The sequence below is a fragment of the Zea mays genome, chromosome 3, assembly GCF_902167145.1.
Source record: "Zea mays cultivar B73 chromosome 3, Zm-B73-REFERENCE-NAM-5.0, whole genome shotgun sequence".
Classification (NCBI taxonomy): Eukaryota; Viridiplantae; Streptophyta; class Magnoliopsida; order Poales; family Poaceae; genus Zea; species Zea mays.
In genome coordinates, this window is record NC_050098.1 from 225032176 (window position 1) to 225049133 (window position 16958).

General features: G+C 46.2%; 1 protein-coding gene across 12 annotated transcripts; it reads left to right on the forward strand.

Annotated features, from left to right (window-relative positions):
• The first annotated feature begins 1508 nt into the window (after positions 1 to 1508).
• LOC103651515 (zinc finger CCCH domain-containing protein 7) lies at positions 1509 to 14913 on the forward strand. Of its 12 annotated transcripts, none has more exons than XM_035966501.1 (10): positions 1509 to 2874; positions 3189 to 3251; positions 3359 to 3481; positions 4987 to 5037; positions 11819 to 11959; positions 12067 to 12618; positions 12894 to 13006; positions 13374 to 13811; positions 13895 to 14167; positions 14282 to 14913. In XM_035966501.1, the coding sequence occupies exons 1-6, from the start codon at positions 1723 to 1725 to the stop codon at positions 12610 to 12612; spliced, it is 2076 nt and encodes a 691-aa protein (XP_035822394.1). In that variant the 5' UTR covers positions 1509 to 1722; the 3' UTR covers positions 12613 to 12618; positions 12894 to 13006; positions 13374 to 13811; positions 13895 to 14167; positions 14282 to 14913. The 12 variants fall into 12 exon arrangements, with proteins under 12 accessions (XP_035822394.1, XP_035822395.1, XP_035822396.1 ...); XM_035966502.1 differs by having other exon boundaries at positions 14340 to 14797; XM_035966503.1 differs by having other exon boundaries at positions 13374 to 13714; positions 14340 to 14797.
• Positions 14914 to 16958: the final 2045 nt, after the last annotated feature.

A 16958-nucleotide genomic window follows, 5' to 3' on the forward strand; every position in this document is an offset into this window, starting at 1 on the left:
AACGCATGCCGATGAATCCACGACCCTTAGTGGTCGCCACTATCGTTGCCACCACCGTTATCGCAACAGGGGATTTGCACTAGAACCCCAACAGACTCGCCCTCTGGGTTGGACCGACAGATCTCACCAGGAAATTGCAGGCACCGATAGTCGATAGTCGACCTCCGGCGTCGTCGCGCTTGCCTACAAAAACGGCATGACAGGTGCATGTTGATCCCAGTGGGATGGCGTGGGCGTGGATGGTCGGGCTCCGGCAGCATACACCAATGGTGGCTCGGCTCCGGTGCTATTTTTCTAGGAGAATAATTCTGTACATACTGGATGTAATCATCATCTTTTGCAGTTCCTCACATTCAGCACTTGGAGACCCACAAAGACGGATCAAAATTTACAAAATAACTCTTTAGTAATTTATTTTTCTTCTATTTATATGACCAGCAGCTGATGTATGTGTAGGGGTGTAAAAGAAATTCTTTACATCCGGTATGTAAAGATTTTTTCCCTTTTCTGTCGTTCTTTGGACACAACAATTTATGTCAGCTTCTTCCCTGTAACTACATAGTACCATTAAGAAGTTTTGTTCTATTGTCAATTACTTCATAACATTTCTTCAGAAAGAAATTCAGAACTTGAATATATATATATATATATATATATATATATATATATATATATATATATATATATATATATATATATATAATATAAGCTTTTCTTCAGAAAAAAGAGGACTGGTCTCTTGGTGTGTTGATTGCTGGTAAATGGCAAGGTCTCCGTGACTTCAATCTGTTGTATTTTTGGAATCTGATTTCTCTGTTGTGTCATCTAAATTTCTTGCTGGTAAATGGTAAGGTCTTGATGACATTCTTTTTTCATATTCCCCATATTATACCTAATTTTACCAATAACCCTTATCTGACACATGTTTTACATATGAGATTATGACACAAAGTCGTGTAGGCTGGTACTATATATGTAACTATACAATGTAATACTCCTATATATTACTGCAATCTCAAATAACATGCGCGCGCTAGCGCGCGCTAACGACTAGTAATTTATCGCCAAGCCAAACCAAAACCATACTCCGAGCAGACCATCGAAGTGTGGAACTGCGACGAAAGAAAAGTTATTACTAGGAAAAAAATATAATAAATAGGAAAACTGGAACAAAAATAATTACCATACTTTAATGATGAACATATATGAAGTAGTCTTGGATGTGTTTGGTTTTTAGGGACTAATTTTATCTATCTATTTTATTTTATTTTACTACCTAAATCGCCAAATATAAAAAATAAAACTATATTTTAGTTTTTGTACTTAGCATTTATATACTTAAACAGAATAAAATATATAGACTAAAAAATTAGTGTCTAAAAACCAAACAATGCCTGCCTTTTCTGTTCGGCTGGCCGAGAAAGCTGAGCTATTAACCTTTTACTAAAGTTAAGTTTAAGATTTTGAAGAAATTTAAAAAATAAAACATGGAAAGGGCCTAGTGGGCTAGTCCCACACGAAAGCCCGGTAGGCCGAATTGCTTATGGAGCAGCGGCAAAAATGCAGCGCCACCGACTCACCGTATACTTGGCGGATTTCGCCCACGCCCGCCTCTGCCGAAGACCAGCCGCCGCTGTCGACGGCGAACTCCCGCGGCGAGTCGACCGCCGTCTCAGACCCTAAGGCCTAAGCCCTAGTTCCAGCCCACCCAGTTCCTTAACCATGGAGGATGCCCTCGCGCCGCCGTCTGTGGCCCCGACTCCCTCCCCCCTCGCCGCCGCTGCCGTCCTCACCCGTCGTCGGTCACACCTCGACAGTGCCTCCTTCCGCACGCTCTCCCGCCTCTTCTCTCACTGTCTCCACATCAACCCGTCGCCCTGTGGCATCTCGCCGCCCGTGCCCGAGCCCGTCGCCGCGGACTTCGTCGGTGGGGACCCCGACGATTCCCCAGAAAGGCCTAATGGCGCTGATTTCGATCGGCTAAAGGATGTGCAAATCGAGGCGGCGGATGCGGGAGGCCCTTCGCTTCACGGGACTGTCCATCAACCGGCCGCGGCGAACTCTACCCTCGACCTGGTTGAGGCTGAGGCTGAGGCTCTGCAGCTCGAGGGTGCGGACGCGGTAGGGGTCGTAGAAAGCACCTCGTGTATGACCAGAGCCGAGGCTGGGGAATCAGCGGTACTTGTGGTAGAAAGCACCTCATGTAAGACCACTGCTGAGGTGGAGGAGTCAGCGGTTGGAGCTGGACTGGCGATGGTGGGTGACGTATCTTTGAAGTCGGTGGAGTCTCTCTTGGAGACGAAGGTTGACGAATCGGTAGAGGTAGCAGTGGGTGATGATGAAGGCTGTCTTTTGTTTGAAGCGATGCTGACAAACTTCACAGGGTTGATTGATGATGTTGATGCTGGAGCAATACCAACACAGAGGTGTGCAGTTTCTGGAGGTGACCTGCAGAATAGCAAGGCATCTGAGGATTTGAAACAACTGGGTGATAGGATTGAAGAAGGAGAACCTCTTAGAAACTGTGATAATGGGCAGAATGATGGTGGTGGTTTCGAGGAAGGAGAGATTGAGGGCGAGTTTCAGGATTTGGGTTCAGAAGAATCTGGAAATTCCGAACATGGAGACGAAGATGGTGAAGATGAGAAATTGGAAGACAATTCCATTAGCAGAGGCTCAGGGCCAAATAAATCTTGTGATTATGGCACACAATTCGGGAATTTGCAATCAATTCCTGAAACAGGAAATGATCATCTTATACTGAACAGGGATGCTATTGTCAGAGGTGATGCACAAATATCTGTTACCAGGGCTCAAGCCGTCACTTATGATGAAGTTGTGGATTGGAATGAGACTCCGCTGCCTGACAATGAGGTATCTGATACTGCTTTCAAATGTTATTATTTGTTGCTTCTGTCTAACCATGCACCTTCTAGTTCGTTTGCCTAGTGAGGTTTAATGTTTTGTGTGATGCCTTTTGTTATTGAACTCAATATTTTTTAATCTTACATGCCAAGGTTAAAAAGCTACATCTTAAAATGATACATGTGCACTCTGTAAGAGCAGCACAAAACTCCCTGATGCAGATGGCCATCTTGAACCTTGATTACAATATGGGTTCTTCTCTGCTGATAGTTTTTTGGCTGGATATACTAATTTTGAGTATCTACCTTTCCAATCTATTACAGACTGTCAACCCTGGGAAGAAGAGAAAACGCATTCTGACAGAAGAGAGAAAAGCTAAAAAAACAGTATGTTATAGTTTTGACACCATTTGAGTTCCAATCGTGTTTTGTATGAATTGTTTCTTCTAAAGTGTGAAATTTGCCTTCTAATGTTATTGACAATTGACATGCAGAAAAATAAAAGAAAGAACCGGGCACTGCAACGGATAGCGGATGGAGTCAAAAGACCAAAACTTACTCCTGTTACAAAGCCAAAAAAACCTTGCCACTTCTATGACCATGGGAAGTGCCGCCAAGTGAGTGTTATATGGACAACATAATTTACCTTATATCTATTCACTTCAAGCAGATTGTGTTTTCATCTAATTCTGCTTCTCTTTTTACATTCTTTGCCTTATTTTAGGCTGAAAGTTCATCAATGGTTCTGGTTCCTTGTACCGTGTTTTAGTCATCATCACAAATTCCTGATTTCTAGATATCATGGTCGAGCTGTATACAACAACAACAACAAAGCCTTTTTGTCCCAAGCACGTTGGGGTAGGCTAGAGATGAAACCCCGTATGAAAACCTCAGAGCTCAACCCCCAAAGAACAGAAAAGGGAAACAAAGGCAAAGGAGAACCGAAAACAACGAAACGGGGAAACACATAAAAGAGATAAAACCCACAAGGACCAGCAAGATCTAAAATGGACACAAGAAAAGGTCAAACGATTAAGGAGGAAAAGCGAAACTATCAATCAGGGTTCTGGCACGTGAATTGCACACTTCCACCCCTTCCTATCTGCGGCGAGCTCTTTATCAATATTCCACTCCTTCAGGTCTCTCTTCACAGCCTCTGTCCACGTCAAAGTTGGTCGGCCTCTACCTCTCTTCACATTTTCGGGACGCCTAATTATTCCGATATGCACTGGTGCCTCTTCAGGTCTTCGTTGGATATGTCCAAACCATCTCAAGCGATGTTGCATAAGCTTCTCCTCAATTGGCGCCACTCCTACTCTCTCTCGTATATCATCATTCCGGACTCGATCTCTCCTTGTGTGGCCACATATCCAGCGCAACATACGCATCTCTGCCACACTTAGTTGTTGGACATGTCGTCTTTTAGTGGGCCAACATTCTGCTCCATACAACATAGCCGGCCGGATTGCTGTCCTGTAGAATTTGCCTTTTAGTTTGCGTGGCACCCGGTGGTCGCATAAGACACCCGCAGCTTGTCGCCACTTCAACCATCCGGCTTTAATTCTATGACTGACATCCTCATCGATGTCTCCCTCCTTTTGAAGCATTGATCCTAAGTAACGAAAAGTGTCTTTCTTGGGTACCACTTGCCCATCAAGACTAACATCGCCATCCTCATACCCCATGGCACTGAAATCACACTTCATATACTCTGTTTTAGACCTACTAAGCCTAAAACCTTTTGCTTCCAGCGTCTGCCTCCACAATTCCAACTTTTGAGAAACACCACTCCTACTCTCCTCAATAAGTACCACATCATCGGCAAAAAGCATACACCACGGTAAAACTCCTTGTATGTCCCTTGTGACCTCATCTATCACCAAAGCGAAAAGATAAGGGCTCAAAGCCGACCCTTGATGTAGTCCTATGTTAATTGGAAAGTCATCGGTGTCTCCATCAATTGGAAAGTCATGGTCGAGCTGTATCAAATGCAAAATTTGTTTAAATATTGAAACTGTACATTTTATACCAAGTGGATATTATTTTTAAAGAAACAAAGATATATTAGCTATTTTATTTTTGCTGATTGTTAATTCTTTCATTCTCCTTTTCGCTTTTGCAGGGAAATAATTGCAAGTTTTCCCATGATTTTACACCTTCAACAAAATCTAAGGTACCTATGTAGTGTTTTTTATGCATTATTATAGTTACACTATTATATGGGTTGTTCATTAGTTTGTTTCTGTAAAGAGGTATGCCGTTCAAAGTAAATATGTTTTTCCAAAGCCATCACTTAATCAATACTGAGTTACTTAACTGATTAAACTTCCAGTTACTTCATCACCTGGACGGTATGTGCTTCCCAGCCCCTTCCCTCCCCTCCCGCCCTGGCGCCCCACCCTCACCACCCCACAGCCCCACGTCGGTGCCTACTCCAGGCCTGACGGCCATTCCCTCCTCTCCCTTGGCGCCGGAGACTGCCTCTACCCCGTTGGCCGCTGGCCGTTCCAAGGCCCTTAGGTGGCGCGACGACGAAAGCCCGGCGTTCTCTCCCGTTGTCTCTCCGGGACTCCATCGACGTAGGCCATCATACAAGGAGGCTCTTCTTCTACCCAGGGCTGCTCCCTGTCTTGGCCGGGAGACCGATATTGGCGCTGGCTGGGTGAAGGTCGAAGGAAGACAAGCTCGTCGACGTCGTCTTCGCCCTCTCAAGTCCCCTCCTCTTCTCCCCAGGGTCGTTCCGTCCGACCTTAGGGGGAAGTGTTTTAACTGCCTTTCCCCTTCCCACCGAGCTGCTGCTTGTCGTCGGCTGGTGAGGTGTTTCTGTTGCCGGCTGCCTGGGCACCGTGCTTACGTGTGCCCGCGCCGGCGATCAGGCGTACCCCAGCCACGACGGGGCCTGGTGTGGAGGCCTGTCTCCCAGTCCTCTGGGATGGCTGGCTCTGGTGATATTTCTGCTGGCAGAGTTGAGGCTGGTGGAATTGATGACGTTGGAAGATTGAAGAAGCGCACCCGCCGTGGTCAGAGGAGGCGAAGATCAGGAAGCCAGAGGAATAGCGAAGATCAGGAAGCAGCAGTCGAGGTGCCCGCCCAGCATTGTGCCGGGCAAGGCCTTGTTCATGCAACGGGTAGGACCACGCGGATCATCAAGTACTCCAGGAGGATCCTCCAGGAAGAAGAAAATCTTCGGCGGGCTCTGATCATCACTGTCTTTGATCAGACGAATTATGGCTGCGCCGCGGATGTGTCTGAGGCGCTCGCTGTGAGGTTCAGCCTCGATGCGCAGTCGCTCGACCTCCGTCGTGCTGCGCCAAATTCCTACGTCGCGTTCCTCCCCAGTGAGGAGATTGCCTGCCGGGTCCTCAACGGCGGTATGCCTTTTGTCTCTCCCACTGTTCGCCTTCACATCAAACGCTGGTCCAGACAAGCCTTGGCCGTCGGCGGGCGAGCGTTGCCAGTACCAGTTGACATTGAGCTGCGAGGAATCCCTGCTCATCTCTGGGGGTTGGAGACAGCCTCGCTTCTTCTTGATGAACACTGCCTCATCCGTGATGTGCACCCAGCGTCCGCGGAAGGCGTCGATCTTTCAGTCTTCAAGTTGAGTGCATGGTGCGACGAGCCAGAGCTTGTGCCGACGGAGTTGGATCTTCTTGCGGAGGAGCCGCGTGCCTGTGACTCTGACCCCAGTCCTCGCACACTGGTTTTCCCAATCTCCGTGCGAGTGTTCCGTTCGGACGGGATCCTGGACAGCAGTCCCTTGCCACCGCCACCGCCTCCCTACTCCGGCGACGATCGCGAGCAAGACCATGACAAGCGGCGGAAAAGTCCACATTCAAAACCCACGGCGACTGTTCACAGACCTGTGCACGCGCGCCTCGGGCCTAGTGCCCGTGCCGGTTCCGCGCGCATCGGGTCTGCTGCCCGCGACGGCTCCGCGTGCCTCGGGCCTTGTGTCCGCGCCGACTCTGCGCATGGCGGGACGGTTGCGCTCCCTGTCCCCTTGGGGGAAGGGTCTGCCGCTTCGGAATCCCCTCCTCTGGCGCGCGGCTCTGCGTCTGGATGGACTTCTGCGTCGGTTGAGTTTCCGGGCGCCTCGGCAGCAGAGGTTTTCGTGGGAACAGGGGTGGACGCTTCGGTGGATTTCGTGGGAACAGGGGTGGACGCTTCGGGCTCCCCATTACCGTCGTTCATCCCTTCGGTTTCCCCAGGGCCAGTACCGGTGCCCATCTCTCCTGGGCCTCCCCACGGAACCGTTTTTCAAACGATGGAGGAATTTGGCGGGTGTCACAGGACTGGACAGAACTCAGATTGTCTCTGTATTGTTCATTCAGATCGGGCCTCTGTGCCAATCATGCAAGACCCGAGGGTCCCCATCACCATTGCTGCACAGGTCAGGGACCCCTGGGAAATTATCAAGCATAGTCTGCAAGTAAAGCCGCCTTGTTTGAAGGTGTACTCTAGAAGGAAAGATGCCACACCGGTTCACTCCCAGGCAGTGTCCTCGGCAGCCTCGACCCCCTTGCAAGAATTTAGTCAACACATTTCCAAGGCCATTAATGGTCTGTTGAGCCCGCCACCAGTCCCTAAACGCAGAAAGAAGACCCTTCCAAGAAATTTCAAGCCTAGGAGGTCCAGAAGGGTGGCCAAGATTCCGCCTGAGTTAGGCTCCGATGCAGCAGTCTCTGTTTGCAAGAAGTTGGGATTCTGTGATGGGCATGGCAATATCTCTCTGGAAGATGCTAGCAGATATACTGCTCTATATAATTCACCCCTCTCCAGAGAGCACATCGCTGCATTGGCAGCTCTGTTTGGTTGGGATGCATCTGAGCTCGCGTAAGCTTGGATCGTTTGGTCTGGTCGTGTTTCCTTTTTCTCAATGGACCAGTGCAGCTTTCTAATTTGGAATGTGAGAGGATTGAATAGTAGGGCTAGGAAAGATAATGTCAAGACCTTAGTCCTGGACATCAAGCCTTCACTTATCTGTTTGCAGGAAACCAAAATGAGCAACATTTCGGACTTTGATATCCTTTCCATCCTTGGTGCTGGTTACAGTAATTTTGTTTTCAGTCCAGCACAGGGGACAAGAGGAGGCATTTTAGTGGCTTGGAGAGATGGAATTTTCACCCACAGCAGTCATGTGATCAGGGAGTTCTCGGTCTCTATTCAACTGCAGGAGGCTTCAGGCCCACTTTGGTGGTTCACAGGGGTTTACGGGCCACATCAAGATAATCTTAAACAGGCTTTTCTACAAGAGTTAAGTGAAGTCAGGGCAGGCTGTGATGGGCCTTGGATCTTGGCAGGTGACTTTAATCAGATTTCCAGGTCTGAGGACAAGAACAACTCCTGTATCAACAGGGCCCTGTTGAGAAGATTCAGAAGATGGATAGATGAAAAGGAGCTGAAAGAAATTCCTTTGATTGGAAGAAGATACACCTGGTCTAACCAGAGACAGGCCCCCACTCTTGTTAAATTAGATCATGTCTTCTGCACTTCGAGCTGGGAAGGGCTGTTCCCAGCGGCTACTTTATTCAGCAAGGCCTCAGAAGATTCTGATCATTGCCCTTTGATTTTAAAGCTGCGTGAAGAAGAAGGTACGGGGAAAAGGAGATTTCATTTCGAGAGTTTCTGGACCAAAATGCCAGGCTTTCGTGAGTTGGTGGCAGATTCCTGGAGCCAGCCACTTCCAATTTGTGGTCATCTGGAGAGGATCTCTCTGAAGCTCAAGAGGCTAACCAGAGCCCTGCAGTCTTGGGGGCACAAAACAGTGGGCAACATTAAAATTCAACTGGGTGTAGCAAGAGAGATTTTACACAGGCTAGAAATGGCTCAAGACAGCAGGGTGTTATCCCCAGATGAGTTATGGCTGTTAAGATAACTCAAGCAACAATGCCTGGTCCTTGCTTCACTGGAGAGAACTGTTGCAAGACTCAGATCTCGAGTTCAGTATCTGAAAGATGGAGATGCCAACACTTCCTTCTTCCATATGCAGGCCTGCTGTCGCAGGAAAAGAAATCATATATATAGCTTACTGGATGGTGAGAGGGTGGTCACATCTCATGATAAAAAACAGGAGGTGCTGCATGATTTTTACTCTAATCTGTTGGGGTGTGCCCAGCAGAGAAGGCTAACTCTGAAGCTTGAAGAATGTCACAGAGATCCTATAGATTTGTCTGCTCTTGAGTTGCCTTTTACAGAGGAGGAAGTGTGGGAGGCTATTGCCAGTCTTCCTTCAGATAAAGCGCCTGGGCCAGATGGCTACACAGGGAGATTCTACAAAACTTGCTGGTCTATAATTAAGGCAGATTTGATGGCTGCCCTTGCTGCCCTTCACCTTGGCAATTCACAAAAGTTTGGGCCTCTGAATACAGCATATATTACTTTGATTCCCAAGAAGGCAGACCCCATTTCTGCTGGTGATTACAGGCCCATCAGCCTCATTCACAGCTTTGCTAAGCTGTCCACCAAGGTCCTTGCCAATAGGCTTGCTCCTCTCCTCAACAAGTTGGTTGAGGCTAATCAGAGTGCTTTTATTAGGGGCAGATCTATTCATGACAATTATATGTTGGTCCAGCACTCAATTAAGTCATTGCACAGGAGAAAAGTGGCCAGCCTTTTTCTGAAACTGGATTTAACAAAGGCATTTGATTCTGTTTCCTGGGCATTCCTTCTTGAGGTTTTATCCTACCTTGGTTTTGGTAATAGGTGGAGGAATCTGATTTCCAATCTACTGGCTACTTCCTCGACTCAAATTTTATTAAACGGATTTCCTGGGGAGCTGATTAGACATCGCAGAGGTTTGAGGCAAGGGGATCCCCTCTCCCCAATGCTCTTTGTCTTGGTGATGGATGTGCTCAGTAGCCTTTTCAGAGTGGCAGAAGAAAAACAATTGTTGTCTAGTCTGGAAGGTGCCATGGTGAAGTCCAGATTATCTCTATATGCAGATGATGTTGTCTTGTTTGTCAAGCCCAGGGTGGAAGAGCTAAATTGTGTCAAACTCATTCTTGACTGTTTTGGAGAAGCTTCTGGCCTAGTAACTAATTTGCACAAGAGTTGTGCCATCCTAATAAGATGTGAGGATGATTTGCTGCAGGAAGGGTGTAACATTCTGCAGTGCACCCCTTCTTCTTTCCCTTGCACTTATTTGGGGCTGCCTATCTCAGATAAGAAGCTTAGCAGGAATATTTTGATGACTTGGGTTGACAAGATTGCAGATAGGCTACCAAATTGGAAAGCTAGGCTCCTCAACCTTGCTGGTAGGACAGCCCTTGTGCGCTTTGTTCTCTCTGCCATCCCAGTTTATCTTTTCCTTGCAATGAATGTCCCTAAGTGGGTGATTCACAAAATTGATAAAATCAGAAAAGGATTTGTGTGGAGAGGGAGAAAAGAGGTGAATGGAGGTAGCTGCCTTGTGGCATGGGATTCAGTCACAAGACCTTTGAAGTATGGTGGGCTTGGGATCCCTAATTTACAACAAATGTGTTGGGCCCTTCAAGCCAAATGGCTTTGGCTTCAAAAAACAGATCGGGATAGGCCTTGGCTTGGCTTGTCCATCCCCATTCAGCAACATGTTAAAGACCTTTTTGCTGCATCCCTGATTTCTCATGTGGGAAATGGCTCTAATACCTTGTTTTGGACAGATAAGTGGCTTAAGGGACGCTCCATCAGAGATCTTGCTTCAGAAGTGGTGTCCAAGGTGGCTAAGCGAGCTCTTACCTCTATGACAGTGGTTCAGGCTCTTGAAAACAGGCAGTGGATTGCACATATCAACCCCCCCTTTCCTTGATTGGAATTCAACAATTTCTTTTCTTATGGGATACTTTAGGAGATGTGCAGCTTTCTCAGGAGGAAGACCGCCATGTTTGGAGACATGAGACATCAGGGGTGTTCTCCTCTAAATCCTGCTACAAGGTCCTTTTATTAGGTTCTACTGTTTTTGAGCCTTGGAAGAGATTATGGAAGACCTGGGCTCCTCCTAAATGCAAGTTCTTTCTTTGGTTGGCAATAAGAAACAAATGTTGGACAGCTGACAGATTACAGTTGAGGGGACTGCCACACCCAGATGTTTGCCCAATGTGTGATCAAGCCCAAGAGACAATTCAGCACCTCCTTACTGCGTGCATTTTTGCCCGGCAATTTTGGCATACAATTCTTGCTGCTATTGGCTTGGGGCATCTCACTCCGACTGCTGATGAGGGAAACTTTTCAGAATGGTGGGGAAAGGTGAGCCTTAGAGTTACCAAGACAAGGAAAAAAGGACTTAACTCTCTGATCATCCTAGGGGCTTGGTGCCTATGGCTTCAGAGAAACAGAGCAGTGTTTCATGGGGAGTCTCCTTCATTGCCCAGGATTCTTAGATGTTTCTCAGATGAGTGTGTTTGCTGGGTTTTAGCAGGAGCTAAGGAGATCGGTAGTATGGGCTTAGTTGCTGCCCTGGGTGAGGTCGGGTCTAGTTTCAGTACTTCTATGTAATTTCTTTCGGAATTTTGTGGGTCTTTGGGAGATTTGCTTTGCAACATCTCCTCTTTTGTAATGTTTCTCTTCCTCTTTAATATATAAGATGCGCAGTTCTCCTGCGCGTTCTCAAAAAAAAAAAACTTAACTGATTATGGTCTATATTTAGGAATAGGGTACCACCCACTTAAAAAAAGGAGAACACATTTCATCCTCACTTATGCATACTTAAGATAAGATGTCAATAATGCTTCATTGGGACCTGTGCAAGATGGTAAAACAAAATATCCATATTAGTGCTTCTAATTAAATTTTGCATGATGGGTGCTAACATGGTGTTTGTAATTAGAATATATGTAATTCCAAGGATCTGTTCAGATGGGATGGAGTGCTCACTGCTAACTTTAGCTTTATCAAAGTGCATCTAAATTTCCTCATACATGGATTTGTTGCATACTTGCACGCATGTTTTTTTTTTCCTAATGCCTCCTCATTTCTTGCAGCCCTGCACACATTTTGCATGTGGTTCTTGTTTGAAAGGAGAAGAGTGTCCATATGACCATGAGTTGTCAAAGTACGAATGCCATAACTATAAAAACAATGGAACATGTGCCAGAGGTGATAATTGCAAATTCTCTCATGTGGTACGTAATTGACCTAATTATTTCTGGTATTTTACTTATCTAAGTGTAGTAGCCTGGGACATGTTAATTTTCATTGAAAAATTTATACAAATTCCATTCTCTATCAGATGCCAACTACAGAAGGTACTCCCACACAAGATGCAAAGACTTCTGATGCTTCACTGGCATATGAGAAAACAAACACCAGAGAGCATACAAGAAGCCAGAAGAACGCAACAGTTCACAATGTTGCTCCTAGTAATTCTATCCTAAGAAACCTGGCTGGCGTCTCCAGCAAATCCCAGAATGTTTCTAACCATATTCCAAAGGGCGTGCAGTTTCTTTCCATTGGTAAAGGTCAATCCAATCTGGACAGCCTGCACCTGGATGCTTTGTTCATGGAGAAGCAAAGGAATGCAAATGGTACTCAACATAACCTTGGAGGACATGAAGCAGAAAGGCAAAAAATTGTGAAGCAAAATAGCCAGAAACCGAATCTATTGCTAGACGATAAGAATTCATCAGAAGGAGCTACTAGGCATCCATGTTCAGACCCCCAAAAAGCTACTTTACCTGTTAATTCTATTGCAACACCTGGATCAATACATACTCAGCATGAAGTCTCAGAGGCTTCTAGGATTTTGCAGGAGTTCTTGTTTGGTGCTGGCAGTTAGAGGAAAGTATGTGTGAACTATTCTGCCTTTTGATACCTGTATTTTGCACTATATATATTAAGTCGATATAAAATTTTGCCAATTGCTGTTTACATGGATTGAATTCATGCCCATGTCCTTTCGACTCTTCTGATACGCTGCCAGTTTCCTTGCTGGAACTGCACCTCAAAGTTTGTTTTCTATTTTGGCTACTTGCAAGGTCAACAGGAAAATATCACTGTAGGCAAATGTGTATCGTTGTTTTGTTACTAACAAAGTTGACCGAGGACTTAATTTTGCAGAAGTAAGCACAGGTTTACTAGTCTTCAAAAGCTGACTTTTGTGGACTCCGTGAACAAGTTCAACCCACACTGTAGTTACTTGGAATGGAGCAAACAGTTGGGTCAACTTACTGGTATGACAGAATGCCTCGTCCAATTAGTACTTGCATGAACTAACTCAACATGTAATTATCATGAGTACCTCCTTGGACTAACTTTGACATATTATTATACTGTATTTTACTTTGGAAGTCATTTTCTCCGTTAAGATGTGAACTTTACTTCTTTCGTTTATGTGAATTTGTGCATAATAGTAATCCATGACTTCTCAACGATCCCTGTGCCACCAATAATTCATGAAATTCCCTATATGCCATCGTCTGTGTTGGCCTGTAGGGATTTCAGTGATTTTGCTGTGGTACAGGGATAATTGCATCGAATTTGTGTGTAATCCCTCTGCTCAAATTTATTGACGCGGTTCTTTTTCTATGTAAAACGGAGGAATAAAACTCTTCATGGTCTTGATGGAGCAACTTTGACAACTATGTCTTGCCTTGATGTATTCGTAGTGGCTACAAGTGCTGACAATTTTTGCAAGGGCCAATGGGTGGTATCCAGTTACTGACGACAGGGCTTGTTTAGTTGATTCCTTGTGAGTTATCCACAGGTTTGATGCAGAAATCTGATGTGGCCCCTCTGCTTAGATGTCACGATGTGATCCCTTTGCTTTAGATGTCATGGAAAAGTTGAACCTCAAGTCACGAGGTAGAACAACAGGACTTGATGTGTCATTATTGGGTTCCTAACAAGCTGACTGTTTAGTGAGGCGCACCTCCTGTCAGGTGGGTTTCCGTACATTTCTTTCTGTTGGGCTGTCCATTGAAAGATTCCTCCCCATGAAAACGTACTGTGTGTGGCCCGATTCGTCCAGCCGCTTTGGTATGAAGCTTTTGCCTCGCCTTTAGAAAGAGTTTGAGGAAACAAAAGTGATCTTGTCAACTTCTTTCTTTTTTTCATTTCAGGGAACTCAGATTCCTATTCCTCCATGCAAGAGCTTTACGTCCGTCCGTTTGCCACATGAGAATGGCCGGCTGGTTTAGTCTTGAATCATCATCATGATTCAGTACACATCTACCTTTGCTGGCGACCAACATTAGCCTGGTGCAGTGCATGGTCTGGGCTTGCATGCATGCAATGCCCCCGGGATCTCCGTTCCTATCTCTTGGGTTGAGATTTACATATGAAGCATAGCTGAAAAGGTTGTGGTCCGCCGCAGCAGATGCTGAAGGCCCCAGGTATGTGCTGGAGCGTGTGGCTGTTGCCTCGTCTCAAGTCCCGGCTATATGTCCCCATGCATGCCTACTTGTCTGCTGTCGAAACCTCTGCGGACGGACGTTGCATCGTTTCAGAATTACGTCACATGGTCATCTGACTGAAGAGGGTTCACATGACGATTCATCGGTGCAGCTTGGCGTGGAAGCAGGCATGTGAGCTGTGTGCCCCTCTACGCCTGGGCGTCGTCACATGACCAGGTGACCGACCGTGACGCCTGTTTCTCCCTACAGCAGTCAAGTTTGTTCTGTCGATCATATGATGGTGTTCAATTCCTTGGAGCAAATTACCCCTCTCCCGGGCCCCGGCAGTAAATACACGGTTCGTGCTCTATTGTTTATTTGCGTGTGGAAGGAGGTGGTTCAGATGACCCCCCCCCCCCCCCCCCCCGGATTTACCGAGAATCCCGGCCGAGGTGTGTGTGTATGTGTGGTGGTTATCTTGATTCGCCAAGTATTACTATTACTGTCACTGTCAGTCTCGAAAGGAAAGAAAGCGAGACGAAATTATGGACTGGGCGACTTGTGCGCCTCAACAGGTACTCTGTGCTTCACGTCTTGGGAACTGCTGGATAGGTTCATTTTACGTGTCTATCTGCGGGTGAAAATCCTTCCTCTGGGAATCTTGTCGTGGCTAATTTGTCGCTTACGATTGCAATTACTCCCTCCGTTTGCACAAAAAAGAAATGCAGTTTTAAGTGCAGTCGTTATTCGCTTGTCTAAAATTTAACTAAATTCATAGGTAAAAAATTTAGTTTCTATACCAACAAATAACTGTAGTGTGGCAGTATATGTGATGTCTAATGATGATAATTACTTAATATTATAGATTTTGGTAATTTTCTTATTTATAGGTAGTCAAGCTTTAGAAGTACATTATTTTGTGGATCCATAGAGTAGTTGAGTTTAGGCGTGTTATGAGCTCAAGCAGACTGCATGTTTTTTTTTTCAAAGGAAAAAGCATGCTTAATATAAAAGACAAGCAGTGTTTTGACTCTGTATTCCGTTCATGCTCCATCCTCCTTGTATCTGAGGAGCACGTCGGGACGGCGTCTCGTGCCTTGTCTTCTCCCCCCGCACCTGCTCTGCTGTCCCCTAATCCTCCTGCACAGTCACTACACTGCGGCTGACAAAAACAACTCCTGGGCTGGGCTAACAGGCCGGGATGGAATTTCTTTCACTGAGCCAAGGCCACGGACGCCTCTGCTGCTCCTGCTGAATCCCTAACAGTTAGGATGGCTCCTGTATTAATTGTGTGCATGGTAACCGTCGTCGCTTTGACCGTCGTGCAGGAACGGCCTTTGCTGATGACCGACTTGTCAGATCAGACCGCTGCAGTGCAGCCGTAACAAGTAGTATCAGTTTATTTATACACAACTAATAATAAATAAATAATGGGCCGTTTCTTTTTTTTCCCTTCATTTTTTTGTTTCGTCTACTTAACGGCATGTTTAAACCAGATCAGGCATGTGTGTGGACCTCAGGTTACGATGGCGGAGCGTGTCTGAGCAGCAAGCAAACCAGTAGCTTTTCTAATCATCATGGACCTCTAGTCTCTTGGCTTGCATTCGGTGAAGAGACATCGTCATGAGGGCGCGTCCGTCCTCCCAAAACTCGACTTGTGTTGCAGTTGCAGCCTGCAGGGCGAGCGAGGTACCTGCCGTCGCGTCCAAACGAACATCCAGAACGCGACGCCGACGCCGACGCCGACGATCCTTGGACCGTGCCTCGTGCTCGTCGCATACAGTTTTTTTTTGTTCCGTGTCTCTCGGCCTACGGAAACGACTGTGCTGCCTCATTGTTCTCTTCTCACATATAGATAGAAACTACAATACACCTGTTCGTCTGTGTCCAAGTCCAATCTTGTACGAGATACGTACTACTATAGCTAACCAACCAGCCAACCGTTTTTTTTTTTTTGTATTTCAGCGGTTCTGTTCTCTTGTACCGACGATGACGGCGACACGATGAGCAAAGCAATTCACCGGTACGGTACAGGAGAGCCAATGCTAGCGCTGTGCATGGAGCCATGCATGGAGGAAGTTGTATTCCAGCTTTCACGCCTCACGTTCTGCCCCCATGAATCCTGAATTCCCTGAGCTTCCTTCTCCCAGATTTTTCTTTTTCTAAATAAAAAGAAAGAAAACTGCAGACGCATTCGGCCAACAAGGGGGGCCCGTCTGTCCTTTTCGTGACACGGACCGTGCCTATATCCGGGCTCATAATTCGCGCCATGACCCGCCCTTTTTATTATAAAAAAACAGAAACCATAGGCGATTAGAATTTGAGCATCAACATGCTTTATTTTATTTTACTACGACTACGACGAGCTAGCCTCTAGCTCTTCTCGGAGCGTGTGCAGAACTGTGTCTGTGTGCAATGACTGCTGACGTGTACTCGTGTCTTCTACAACGCCAAGCAATTACTCCTAATGATTGTTGTTCGTGTGGATCTTCCTTTTTGGTAGTCGTCTTGCTGCGTTGGGAAAAAGGCTGAGGCTGGGACGATCATCATCATAATATATCTAATCTTCATCTGGCCGGATCGATGCCAAAGCACCTGCATGAGAGCTAGAAATAAAGCCAGATCAATATAATAGCGTAAGAGATTCGACATATGAATTTTAGAGGAAAACTGACATAAGATTGGATTTTCCCCTCTGTGTCTATATAAAGGGAAATATGTGCTGACGGCGGCACCAAATAATTACATAAATAGAATTTGAAAGTCACTAGCTAAACGAAAGCCCCCCTCC

Coding starts and splice junctions, on each gene's coding strand:
- LOC103651515 (XM_035966495.1), top strand. CDS start 1,723: ATGGAGGATGCCCTCGCGCCGCCGTCTGTGGCCCCGACTCCCTCCCCC. Junction 2,875..3,188: donor CTCCGCTGCCTGACAATGAG/GTATCTGATACT, acceptor AATCTATTACAG/ACTGTCAACCCTGGGAAGAA. Junction 11,960..12,066: donor ATTGCAAATTCTCTCATGTG/GTACGTAATTGA, acceptor ATTCTCTATCAG/ATGCCAACTACAGAAGGTAC.